Source organism: Musca autumnalis, unplaced genomic scaffold, assembly GCF_047663935.1.
Source record: "Musca autumnalis isolate F117 unplaced genomic scaffold, ASM4766393v1 scaffold_1, whole genome shotgun sequence".
NCBI classification, from domain to species: Eukaryota; Metazoa; Arthropoda; class Insecta; order Diptera; family Muscidae; genus Musca; species Musca autumnalis.
This window is the reverse complement of record NW_027411644.1, coordinates 35,356,682-35,370,926: the sequence shown is the minus strand read 5'-3', so window position 1 is coordinate 35,370,926 and position 14,245 is coordinate 35,356,682. Positions and strand designations below refer to the sequence as shown.

General features: G+C 33.6%; 1 protein-coding gene across 2 annotated transcripts in view; it reads left to right on the top strand.

Moving 5' to 3' along the window:
* dysf (neuronal PAS domain protein dysfusion) overlaps positions 1-10,704 on the top strand; it is a 195,155-nt gene extending 184,451 nt beyond the window's left edge. The window contains exons 7-11 of one of the 2 annotated variants that reach the window (XM_073972924.1): positions 2,725-2,909; positions 3,160-3,266; positions 6,385-6,538; positions 6,629-8,064; positions 10,023-10,704. In XM_073972924.1, the coding sequence (XP_073829025.1) occupies positions 2,725-2,909; positions 3,160-3,266; positions 6,385-6,538; positions 6,629-8,064; positions 10,023-10,066 (1,926 nt within the window). In that variant the 3' untranslated portion in view covers positions 10,067-10,704. Of the gene's footprint in view, positions 1-2,724; positions 2,910-3,159; positions 3,267-6,384; positions 6,539-6,628; positions 8,065-10,022 lie in introns of those variants that run through there. The other variant, XM_073972933.1, reaches the window with a different exon arrangement.
* Positions 10,705-14,245: the final 3,541 nt, after the last annotated feature.

The window sequence follows — 14,245 nt, the reverse complement described above, 5'->3', positions numbered from 1 at the left end:
GTTCGGTTGCGGATTCGTAGTTAGTCGGAAACTAAAACATCTGTTATCCAGCTTCACCCCAGTGAATGAAAGACTTGCTGCAATTGGAATAAAAGCTAAATTCTTCAACATCAGCTTTATTTGCGCTCATGCTCCCACTGAAGAAAAGGACGAACAGACCAAAGATATATTTTACGAGCGCTTAGAAGAAACATATGACCGTTGCCCTGCCCATGACATTAAAATCATTCTAGGCGATTTTAATGCCAAAATTGGAAAGGAGAATATCTTTGGCCCAACAGTCGGGAAATTCAGTCTCCACAGTGAAACATCTGACAATGGTATGAGGCTGATAGACTTTGCAGCTGCAAAAAACATGGTAGTTAGATGTACCAGATTTAATCATCTCGATATTCATAAGGGCACCTGGCTGTCTCCAGATCAAAGAACAATTAATCAAATTGATAATGTTGTAATAGATGGAAGACATTCATCCAGCGTTTTGGATGTACGATCGTTCCGAGGCGCAAACATTGATTGGGACCACTACCTTGTTGCAGCAAAGGTACGTACCCGTCTAAACGTTGCAAATAAAGCACGAACAGACACAACGCGGAAGTTGGACATCGATAGGCTGCAAACACAACAGATAGCCACAGCATATTCCACACAACTAGCCCAATTGCTTAACGCGAGCACTCCTTGTCCCGATAGCATAACAACACAATGGCAACATATTGCCCACTCCATGCAAACAGCCGCAAAATCCATACTTGGATTCCAGAGACCTCCACAAAGGAATTCATGGTATGACCAGGAGTGTCGTGCTGCTACCGAAGAGAAAAATGCGGCATATAGAGCTACTTTACAATCAGTAGCAACGCGTAGCGCACGAGAGAGATATCGGGAGAAAAGGAGAGATGAGAAACGTCTTTTCCGCAAGAAAAAGAGAGAAATGGAAAAGCGGGAGTGTGAAAAAATCGAGACAAGGAGACAGCCTTTCGTGTGACTTATTCAACATTTTGCTGGAAAAGGTAATACGAGATGCAAATGTCAAAAGAAATGGCACAATTTACACCAATAGCCACATGTTCCTTGCCTATGCTGACGACATAGATATCATGGGACGATCAGTAGAGGAAGTAACTGATACCTTTAGGAAGGTCGAAGCAGAATCTGCGAAAGTGGGTCTGGCGGTAAACGGCGAAAAGACCAAATTGATGGTGTCGACGCGCAAAGCGTCCATAGAGCTCGGACCAACTGTGGAAGTTGGTACCTACAATTTTGAGGTAGTTAAAGACTTTGTCTACCTCGGCACTGCCATAAACACAACAAACAACATCAGTTGTGAAATAAGAAGAAGAATTGTATTGGCCAACAGATGATACTATGGTCTAAGTAAGCAATTTAAAAACAAAGCTCATCTCGTCAAACAAAAATAACACTATACAAAACGCTGATACTACCCGTGCTAATGTATGGCTCCGAAGCATGGGTACTTGCGCAAGCAGATAAGGCAGTGCTTGGTGTGTTTGAGAGGAAAATTCTTCGAAAGATCTACGGGCCGATTTGCGTTGACGGTGAATATCGACGTCGTATGAACCACGAGCTATATAAGCTATACAAAGACATGCATATAGTTAAACGTATCGAGATGCAACGATTGCGTTGGCTAGGCCATATCATGAGAATGAGCGATGATGAACCCGCTAAAAAGGCGTATGAATACATGCCACATGGCGGTGCACGCAGAATCGGTAGGCCTAAGCTTCGATGGAGCATACAAGTGGATGAAGAAATGAAAAGGCGCGGTATTCCAAAAAGTCAAGCGAAAAACAGAGAGGAATGGAGATCTTTTCTTAGTTCGGTCTATGGAACAAATGTTCTGTAATGGGCCAACTAAGTAAGTAAAGTAAGTTTTAGCTCAACTTTCTTCAAAGAGCTTAAATTTTAAGAGTTATGTATGAGTTCCTGCGTAAATGAACAATCGATCACAAAATCGGGACATTAGCTACTCTTCGTATGTGAATTTTGGAGATTAGCTTTCCTTCATTCTTCGGATACGTCTGGAGCTTAGTTTCTCTCCATAGGAGAACTCTAGAGAATAAAATCTATTTATATATGAGACTCGGAACTCAGCATCTTTGAATAGGTGATCTGTGGTTCTCAACTTCGTTTTGATAAATAACTCAAAAGATTTCATGCGCTAACCTCAAAAACGCACCGCTCTAAAATTGCATCTAAAAACCTACAAATTAAACTGCCATAAATTAAGCAAATTATCTCCATTTTACGTACATTAATCAATGATTATGAAATGACATAAACAAATGCCTACCCTTTTCAATAAATATTACCAGTTCGTATAAACTTTAATTCGGAACATGCAAACAAAAACCTACGATTTAAAAAAAAAATACAACATACTTCATATCAATTTTACAACATCGATTAGAATGTAATAACATTTCGTTCGTTTTTTTTTGTTGTTCTTTGGGGACATAAAGTTGTAAAATTTTTACAAAACACAATCACTTTTTTATACAAAACAAAAACAACAAGTGATTTGAAACAACAAACAAACAACTCCCAAAAAATAAGCGACTGTCATAAACATTTGCTCTGTATTTTGTCAATTAAACTCCAGCTTTTTTTGTGATTTCTATTTCTATTTACATTTTCATGTTTGTGTTTTCATTTTTGGTTTCGTTTTTTTTTTCTTCTTTTTTATCTTCTATTCTCTAGGTTGTACTGGTTCAGGGTCATTATTTGTCATTTCTGCCACTTTGCAGCCGCAATGAACCCGTATTCTTGGCCACATGTACACCGATTGCCATGCCCGAGACCAGGGAATGTGTGGTGCAGGGTGCCACCAATGTGTTTACCACCATCCACTCCATGGATATGAAAATAGCTCACATTGACAAAAAGTAAGTTGGACTAGTTTCGGATTTTATGATTTTTTTTTTTTTGCGGTTTGTTATTCTTGTTGTGACCTGCCTTAACTACCTCTGAGTATTAGCACCACCAGTCACCAACCAGTCTCTCTCCAGTGGCGTGTCCACCACTGGTGATATTGGCCCACAGAATGCTTTGCTCGGTGGTTGTTGCAAAGGCTTAGTGAAGGTCAGTTATTTATGTCTGTGGACTTATGTTTGTTTTTTTTTTCTTTTTTTTCAGTGGCGAATTTCATTTAGGCTATTCCAGAGGTGATATTCAGGGACAATCCTGGTATGGCCTAATACATTCGGATAATTTACGTGAGGCTCAAAGCAAACATAGACTAAGTAAGTAAAAACAAAATATATTTCATAAACAATTAAGAAAAGCTTTGTTGACTTCTCCAGACGAGTCCCCATTGAATGTAGAGAAGTCATTATCGGGATGTTATTATTGGCTCTTGGAGAGGAGTCATCATTGACTTCTATCAAGAAGTCATTATTGGCATCTGTAAAAAAGTCATTATTGACTTCTATGAAGAAGTCATTATTGACTTCTATAAAAAAGTCATTAATGACATCTATAAAGAAGGCATTACTGACTTCCATAAAGAAATCATTATTGACTTCAATAAATAAGTTATTTTTTAATTCCATAAAGAAGTCTTTATTGACTTCTATGAAGAAGTCATTATTGACTTCTATAAAGAAATCATTATTGACTTCTATAAAGAAATCATTATGACTTCTATGAAGAAGTCATTATAGACTTCTATATAGAAGTCATTATTGACTTCTATAAAGAAGTCGTTATTGACTTCTATGAAGAAGTCATTAATGACTTCTATAAAAAAACTCATTATTTAATTCTATAAAGAAGCCATTATTGACTTATGTAAAGTAATCATTATTAACTTCTATAAAGAAGTCATTATTAACTTCTATGAAGAAGTCATTATTGACTTCTATAAAGAAGTCTTTATTGACTTCTATAAAGAAGTGTTTATTGACTTCTATAATGAAGTCATTATTGTCGTCTATAAAGAAGTCATTATTGACGTCTATAAAGTAGTCATTATTAACTTCTATAAAGAAGACACTATTGACTTCTATAAAGAAGGTATTATAGACTTATATTAAAGTCATAATTAATTTCTATAAGAAGTCTTTATTGACATCTATAAAGTAGCCATTATTGACTTCTATAAAGAAGACATTATTGACTTCAATAAGGGAGGATTTTTTGAATTCTATAAATAAATCGTTATTGACTTCTATGAAGAAGTCATTATTGACTTCTATAAAGAAGTCATTTCTGACTTCTATAAAGAAGTCTTTATTGACTTCTATAAAGAAGTCATTATTGCCTTATATGAAGAAGTCATTATTGACTTCTACAAAGAGGTTCTTATTGACTTCTATGAAGAAGTCATTATAGATTTCTATAAAGAAGTCATTATTGACTTCTATTAAAAAGCCATTATTGATTTCTATGACGAAGTTTTTATGGACTTCTATAAAGTAGTCATTATTGACTTCAATTAAGTAATCGTTATTGACTTCAATTAAGTAGTCGTTATTGACTTCTTTAAAGAAGTCATTATTGTGTTCCATAAAGAAGTCATTGTTGACTTCCATAAAGAAGTCATTATTGAGTTTTATGACTAAATCATTATTGACTTCTATGAAGAATTCATTATTGACTTCTTTGAAGAAGTCATTATTGCCTTATATGAAGAAGTCATTATTGACTTCTACAAAGAGGTTCTTATTGACTTCTATAAAGAAGTCATTACTGACTTTTATAAAGAAATCATTAGGGACTTCTATAAAGAAGTCATTACTGACGTCTATGAAGAAGTCATTATTGACTTCTATAATGAAGTCTGTATTGACTTCTATAAAAAATCATTATTGACTTGAATAAAGAAGTAATTCATTATTGACATCTATAAAGAAGAAATTATTGAATTCTATAAAGAAGGCATTATTATTAAAAAGTCATAATTAACTTCTATAAGGAAGTCATTATTGTCTTCTATAAAGAAGTCATTATAGGCTTCTATAAAGAGGTCATTATTGACCTTTAGGAAGATATCATTATTGACTTGAATAAAGAAGTCATTATTGAATTCTTTAAAGAAGAAGGCATTATTGACTTCTATAAAAAGTCATAATTAATTTCTATAAAAAAGTCTTTATTGACTTCTATAAAGAAGTCAATAATGACTTCTATAAATAAGTCGTTATTGGCTTCCATATAGAAGCCATTATTGATATATATAAATAAGTCATTATTGACTTCTATAAATAAATCATTATTAACTTCTACAAAGAAGTCATTATTGACTTCTATAAAGAAGTTATTATTGACTTCTGTGAAGAAGTCATTATTGACTTCGGTAAAGAAGTCATTATTGACTTCTGTAAATATGTCATTATTGACTTCTATAAAGAAGTCATTATTGACTTCTATAAAGAAGTCATTATTGACTTCTATAAAGAAGTTATTATTGACTTTTATGAAGAAGTCGTTATCGACTTCTATAAAGTATCCATTACTGACTTCTATAAAGAAGACTTTTTTGACTTTTATAAAGAAGTCATTGTTGACCTATTATTGACTCTGGCATAGGAGTCATTGCTGACTTCTTTCTACTGAAGTCCTAAAGAGGTATTCTGTCTAGAGGAGGCCTGAAGTTTTCTGTCTAGAGTAAACTTCAAGATAGAAAAACTCTTGGGGTTATATATGTTTAGGCAGCATATAGGCAACAGGCCTCAACAAGTCTTCTCTCTATTGAAGACCTCAAGAGGTATTCTCTCTATAAAAGATCTCAAGATGTCTTTTGTCTATGGCAGACCTTAAGACCTCTGCTGCCTATGGAAGAAATCAAGAGGTCTTCTGCTTATAGAAGATCTCCGAAGGTAATCTGTATGGAGGTCTTCTTTTTGTAGAAGACTTTAAGAGGCCTTCTGCCTTCTATAGAAGACCTCAAGAAGACTTTTCTCTGTATAGAAGACATCAATATGTCTTATGTTTATATAATCCCTCGGGAGTTTTTTCTTTTCTCAAGAATTCTTCTGTCGAATGAAGAACACAAGAGGCCTTCTATCAATGGAAGACCCCAACAGGTGGAAGATCACAAGAGATTTTATGTCTACAGAGTCATTAATGAGTCATTAATGACTCCTGTAGTGCAGTCATTAATGACTCCTCTAGAGGAATCATCATTGACTCCTGGTGGGGAGTCATTATTGGCTCATGTGGAGGAGTCATTAATGATTCCCGCAGAGCGTTCATTATTGAATTCTGTAGAGGAGTCATCATTGACTCCTGTTGAGGAATAATCTTGACTCCTGTAGAGTAGTCAGTAATGACTCCTGTCTCACTTCACTACCGTTGCTTCGACATTGGTATTTCCTATTTTTCCGCTTCAAACTTAGTATTTTGTTTATTTCTTTGCAGTAACCCAATCAGAACAAGATCGTTCATGTATTTTATTGGTACGCATGCAACGACGTCAGGGAGATTTTATTTGGGTACATGTGGTGCTGCAGGTACGCGATGCCCAGGACACGAATCAACAGCCAGTCATAGTGTGTACCAATCAGGTGTTAAAGTAAGTTCAAACAAACCTTATTTCTCCCTTTAAAAACATAACAATAATTCCCCTTCTCCCCAACCATTAATTTCTTCCTTCCCCAAACAGTGAACGTGAAGCGTCTGTGATGCTACTGAACTCGTGGCTCTATCACTATTACACGGTGCAATCAAAAATACAATTTGGTTTGCCCTATGATGGTGGTACCCGGGTGCCGGCCACAACACCTGCCTCGGGGAATCCTGCTTCGGTCTACTATCATCATCACATACACCATCACAATGCCACTTCAGCGTTTTCACCTACCTCTGTGGTGGGTTCACCCTACTCAGGACTACATCATGCCACTAGCAATCATCATGCCCACCCACTGCAGCATCAATATCATCCGCATGCCCATATGCCGCCAACACATTATGGCTCATTTCATGCCAGTGGAACGGGTGGTGAAATCAGCATGAATGGTGCCTCCTTGCCAAATCGAACAAATGGAGAGATATTAATGGATTCGCCTGAGTCTAGGACGCTAAATGGTGGCCAATTAACGAATGGCACCCATTTAAGATTGGAACCTGTGGATTATAGTCAATTGGGTGGCAGCAGTGGCTCCAATCACTCAATATCCCCTGCACGCTCCCCCTCCTCACAGAAATCAAATGGTCCGGATTTACGCTGTGAAAGTGCCAATAGCTCCATATCAAGTCAGGTATCCGCTGCCACTAGTTACACCTTGTCCTGTACAAGTCATAGTCGTGTTAGTTCGCCACCACCTCCAGCCAAACGTAGAGCCTTGGGTAAATTGGAACCCATTTATGTACCCGATACCTCTGAGGAGGGTAGTCATTATGAAATCTGTGAACTTGATCCTGTCTACCATCGTACCCCGGAGAGTCATTCATCGGTAATATTTGCCACTGTCGTGCCAACAAGACCACGTTTACTTAATAAGCTATTACCTCCCGATCCAGCAGAATTTATGGATCAATGGAATCCCAGCCCGCCATGGTCAGAGAGTGCCCAGAAGCTAGATAACTCCTCATCGTCACAGCAAGAGCTAAGTCCCTGCATAACAACAACACCACCCACACCCACAAGTGCCCCACCCACCATGGGTGGAATGGGTGGAAATTGCCAGGCGGGCATTGCAGCCACCTTGGGTTCGGCTTTTTCCTTTGAGTGGATGCCGGAACAGTTGGTACCCGTTGTCGATAGCTGTGTAACTTGCCTTAATTCCGAAGGCTTGCCAACAATGGTGATGAGTCATCATCACCATCATCATCATCATCCTCATCCGTCGCCAAATCACCATCCTCACAATCATCATTCACATCATTGTGCACCACCACCCGCCTGGACTTCTCACATGATAAGTTCCGATCATTATAATCATCTACTGAGCACACAAAATCATCAACAACGATTACTAAGTCTAAGTGAATCGAGTCATCATAGTGAACACCAACTTGAGGGCCTTGCAGCTGTTGGTACTGCTGCTGAGAGTGTTATGAAACGTGAGCGACCAGATGAATTGAATAAATCGAATGGTAAGTTTTAGAAATTTTTAAATTAAGTATAAGTATAAGTATAAGTATAAGTATAAGTATAAGTATAAGTATAAGTATAAGTATAAGTATAAGTATAAGTATAAGTATAAGTATAAGTATAAGTATAAGTATAAGTATAAGTATAAGTATAAGTATAAGTATAAGTATAAGTATAAGTATAAGTATAAGTATAAGTATAAGTATAAGTATAAGTATAAGTATAAGTATAAGTATAAGTATAAGTATAAGTATAAGTATAAGTATAAGTATAAGTATAAGTATAAGTATAAGTATAAGTATAAGTATAAGTATAAGTATAAGTATAAGTATAAGTATAAGTATAAGTATAAGTATAAGTATAAGTATAAGTATAAGTATAAGTATAAGTATAAGTATAAGTATAAGTATAAGTATAAGTATAAGTATAAGTATAAGTATAAGTATAAGTATAAGTATAAGTATAAGTATAAGTATAAGTATAAGTATAAGTATAAGTATAAGTATAAGTATAAGTATAAGTATAAGTATAAGTATAAGTATAAGTATAAGTATAAGTATAAGTATAAGTATAAGTATAAGTATAAGTATAAGTATAAGTATAAGTATAAGTATAAGTATAAGTATAAGTATAAGTATAAGTATAAGTATAAGTATAAGTATAAGTATAAGTATAAGTATAAGTATAAGTATAAGTATAAGTATAAGTATAAGTATAAGTATAAGTATAAGTATAAGTATAAGTATAAGTATAAGTATAAGTATAAGTATAAGTATAAGTATAAGTATAAGTATAAGTATAAGTATAAGTATAAGTATAAGTATAAGTATAAGTATAAGTATAAGTATAAGTATAAGTATAAGTATAAGTATAAGTATAAGTATAAGTATAAGTATAAGTATAAGTATAAGTATAAGTATAAGTATAAGTATAAGTATAAGTATAAGTATAAGTATAAGTATAAGTATAAGTATAAGTATAAGTATAAGTATAAGTATAAGTATAAGTATAAGTATAAGTATAAGTATAAGTATAAGTATAAGTATAAGTATAAGTATAAGTATAAGTATAAGTATAAGTATAAGTATAAGTATAAGTATAAGTATAAGTATAAGTATAAGTATAAGTATAAGTATAAGTATAAGTATAAGTATAAGTATAAGTATAAGTATAAGTATAAGTATAAGTATAAGTATAAGTATAAGTATAAGTATAAGTATAAGTATAAGTATAAGTATAAGTATAAGTATAAGTATAAGTATAAGTATAAGTATAAGTATAAGTATAAGTATAAGTATAAGTATAAGTATAAGTATAAGTATAAGTATAAGTATAAGTATAAGTATAAGTATAAGTATAAGTATAAGTATAAGTATAAGTATAAGTATAAGTATAAGTATAAGTATAAGTATAAGTATAAGTATAAGTATAAGTATAAGTATAAGTATAAGTATAAGTATAAGTATAAGTATAAGTATAAGTATAAGTATAAGTATAAGTATAAGTATAAGTATAAGTATAAGTATAAGTATAAGTATAAGTATAAGTATAAGTATAAGTATAAGTATAAGTATAAGTATAAGTATAAGTATAAGTATAAGTATAAGTATAAGTATAAGTATAAGTATAAGTATAAGTATAAGTATAAGTATAAGTATAAGTATAAGTATAAGTATAAGTATAAGTATAAGTATAAGTATAAGTATAAGTATAAGTATAAGTATAAGTATAAGTATAAGTATAAGTATAAGTATAAGTATAAGTATAAGTATAAGTATAAGTATAAGTATAAGTATAAGTACCTTCGATATATCTCCTAACAGGGTCAATTAGTCACATTTCTTATCGCCATAGAGCTGAAAAAAAATATTATATATTTCATGTATTTCTAATCCTAACACATTGTTTGTCATTATATTAATTTAACACTATCCCGATTTTCTTTCGTTTCTTTCTTTAGATCCCGATCAGCATCATCAACCCAACAAACAGGAAGGCCATTAAAACACACCACCCCACCTTGGGCTTATTTGGTCATCAAAGTCAATATGCAACATGCCTAGCCTATGTTAACCTCTCTCTCTCCACCTCTCCATTAGCTCTTACCCGCTAAATCGAAGATTTAGTAAGGTCTGGGCAAAGCCAATTAAGAAACAACAAAACAAAAAAAAGTAATCAAATTTAATTTATTTTCCATTTTGTTTTTACTTTACTCTAATTTTTTAATTTTATTGCCAATTTAAGTTTTCTTTAGTTCGTAAATTAGCTTTTAAATTGGAAAAAATAGTGCAATTGTTTTTCTAAGTTATAAACTAAAGTAAATTTTCACTTCATTTGAGATAAGCAAAACAAAAAAGTACAACAAAATATTTTTACATATCGCTACGAAATTGCTTTAAGTTTCACATAGTACACCCATACTAGGGGAAGCTTAAGAGACATACAAACTTATCTATGCCAGTGGAACATACATTTCTAAAATTGTATAATAAATTAATAAGAAAATATTTCTAAATGTCATTTTTTTGTATATTTTTGTAGAATTTTATTATTCTCTCTGTGTAGTAGTAGACATTAGTTATAAGCAACAATAAAAGAAAATGCAATAAAATTTGAAATTTTATTTATTCTTAAATAGAAAATGTTTATAATTGTTTACAATTAGATGAAAATATATAAGGTAAGTACCGGAAATCTGATCTTTAAATTACACTGTACAACACAAACAATAATTACAAGAGAATTCGGCCAGATTATGAAAGAGGACCGAAAAAAAGAAGAAAGTTTACGTCGGCGTGGCAAGTTCCGCCCATTTCAACGGGTCTTGCATTTTAGGTATAAACTGTCTTTGGCAATATTACTGACAACAATGCGAGGTATTTTTATGAAAAATTTACCCTAATGCGAGTCACTAAAAAAACGTTTAAAAACTCCTTTATAATGTGATCGTATCAGATCGAAATATTCCACAAAATTATTTGTCATAAAATTTTACTATAGGTCCCTGAATACAATAAAACTCTAAATCGTACATAAACGCCAGGAATCTTCCAAAAGTAAAATCACGTTTTAGGGTTAATGTTGTACTTTATCTGAGTTTATTAAGTTTTGTCCCACAAAACTTCATTCTAGATAGAAGACGTCAAAGACAAGAATATTCTCCATCAAAATTCAATATAAGTCACCGAACAAATGAAATATGTATTTACAATATATATCTAGAAAATACAATACATCAAGTTTACCAACAAAACACACAAAATTTGCTTTCGTAATATTTTGTACAAACTTAGTTTAAGTTCGAAGATGGGCTATATCGGTCCACTCCTCCCCCACAAAAGTTCGAAAATTTGTGCGAACCATAAATCTTGAAGGGAGGAACCAATTTGATCAAAAGTTTGCACATCGTGGAAATCGTAGCAGACTTAGATTAGATTACAATATGGGCTCAATCTGCCCACTCCTTCGGGTACCTTTAACACAAAATTTCGGATAAGTTCAGATAAGGACCTGCTCTCGAATCGCTTTGATTTTTGTTGTAACAACTTGTATTCACTGCCCCCCATACGACGGTAGAAGTTTCAAAACGGGCAAGTCCATACTTTCTGAGAAAATAGCCTGAATGGTGCAAAAAAACCCTATGATACAGTTTGTAGTGGTTGGAGCGCAAGATAAATCTCGAACGGATCTTCCGAAGCGGTCCAAAATTTTGCATTCGTAATATTTTGTCCAAGCACAGTTTAAGTTGGAAGATAAGCCATATCGGTTCAATCCTTAAGGTACCTCCCCCACAAATATTCAAAAATGTTCGGAAAAGTTCTGCGCACAATAACTCTTGAAGGGAGTGGCCGATTTGGTCCATACTTTACACATCCAAATAACTCACGATAACTCTCGAAATGATCAACTGATTTGGTCCAAAATTTGGCCTCCGTCATATTTTGTCCACCGGTCCACAGCTTCCGGTATTTCCCCCAACATTTAAAAAATTTCACTAAAATGGTATGCACTATTTCTCTTGAACGGGTCAACCAGTTTGGTCCAAACTTTGGATCTCCTAACATCTTGTTCAAATTTTATTAAACGTCTAAAGTGGAGATGACCGATCTCCCCCACAAAAGTTCAAAAATGTTCGGAAGCTTCAAAAATGTTGCGCGCGATAACTCTTGAAGGAAGTGACCGATGTAATCCATACTTTGCACATCCTAATATATCTACCAGGTATAAATCAGGTTCGAATATGGACTAGATTTGTCTACTCCTTCTGGTACCTCTCACACAAAATTTCGGATAAGTTCACTTTAAGACCTGCTCTCGAATCACTTTGATTTTTGTTTTTTTTTTTCAGGGGCAAGTCCATATTTCTTGGGAAAACAGCCCGAAAGGTGTAAAAACCCCCTATGTCACCATATGTGATGGTCGGAGAACATGATAACTCTCGAACTGTTCAACCGATTTGGTCCAACATTTGGTCTTCGTCATATTATATCCAAACTTTGGATCTCCTAATATTTTATCAAAATTTAGTTTAACTTCTAAAATGGCCCATATCGGCCCTCCCTAAGGGTACCTGCCCTACAAAAGTTCAAAATTGGTTTCTTAGTGCATTTAATTCCTAATCCACATTTTTGTCGGCAAGATCAAATGTCCAAAAAGGGCCACAAAATTCTGAAGAGACCTTAAATACATTCGATCTGTTCGCTTCACATTGGCTGAGTGTATATATCTGTCGGCAAAGCCGACTGACACTTTTTTACTTGTTTATTCACATTATTACATATATATAGGGAAAATATTGTACCTAAAATTCTCCTAATATCGAAAATCGGTAGATACCGTTTTATAGAGTCTATACCAAAAAATGGACATGTATTGACGATTTTTGGTGGATAAGTTTCGTGGCCACTGGGAACCTCAAATGTCAAATAACAGCTAGTTCTATTAAAAATTATAGCTAAAATCCTCAAAATACCGAAAATCGGGAGGTACCGTTATATGGGGGCTACACTAAAACATAGGCATATGTTGACGATTTTTGATAGAGTAGTTTCGTGACCAATAAAAACCTCAAACGTCAAATTACACCTAGTTCGGCGAAAAAATGTAGCTAAAATTCTCAAAATACCGAAAATCGGGAGGTACCGTTATATGGAGGCCATACCAAAACATGGACCTATGTCCATAATTTTTGGAATATAAGTTTTTTGATCACTATGAACCCTAAATGTCAAATTATAGCTAATTTGGTTTGAAAATGTGACTAAAAACGTAAAAATACCTAGAATCGGGTGGTACCGTTATATGAGGGTTACACCAAAACGTAGTCCGATATAGCCCATCATCGAGCCTGACCTGCTGGCAAAGAAAAGACGCATATTCCCAAAATTTCCTATCTCCATTTTTGTGGATGATAGAGTGATTACCGCAGACGGTCAGACGGACATGCATAGATCGACTCAGAATTTTGCCATGATCAAGGATATATATACTTTATAGGGTCGCAAATGATTATTTCAATGCGTTACAAACAGAAAAACAAACTTAATAATAAGATTCTATGGTTATTGCTTGTTGAACTAAGGGAAAGAATAATAAATTTCGGAAAAATTTCTGCTTTTTAGTAAGAAAGAGAGAGAGAGCAATTTTGTGATTTTGCTAAGCCATGTTCAGTGTGACCAGATTTGAAAAAGTGTTGCAGCTAAATCAGCATTAAAATAATGCTAAAAAATGCTAAAATAAATATTAAAATGCCAAAAAATAATGCTAAATTTAAAAACATTGGGTCTCATGCATAAAAACGAGTAAAAGTGATGAGTTGAGTCAAGTAAGCAATTGCTCGTAAGTTGAGTTAGATCGAACAGCAACAGCTTTTGCTCAATTTCTTATGCATAAAAATGAGTTCAAACCAATTGCAATTACTTGAGTAAATTGAGATCAAACCTCTAATTGTTATTGAAGTGCAAACATGTCGTCAAGTGGAAGTGAAATAGAAGTAGAAGCAAATAATAATAAAATAGAAACTGACGATATATCTAAATTTTTAGTACAAAAAATGAAAGAAAATAAGTATTTACTTGAAAAAAGTCAGTTACCAAGCATTAAAAATAAGAAAAAAGAAACAATAGAAACATGTGTCAAACAAATGAAGCACACATTTGGAATAGAAATAACGGAAAAAATAAA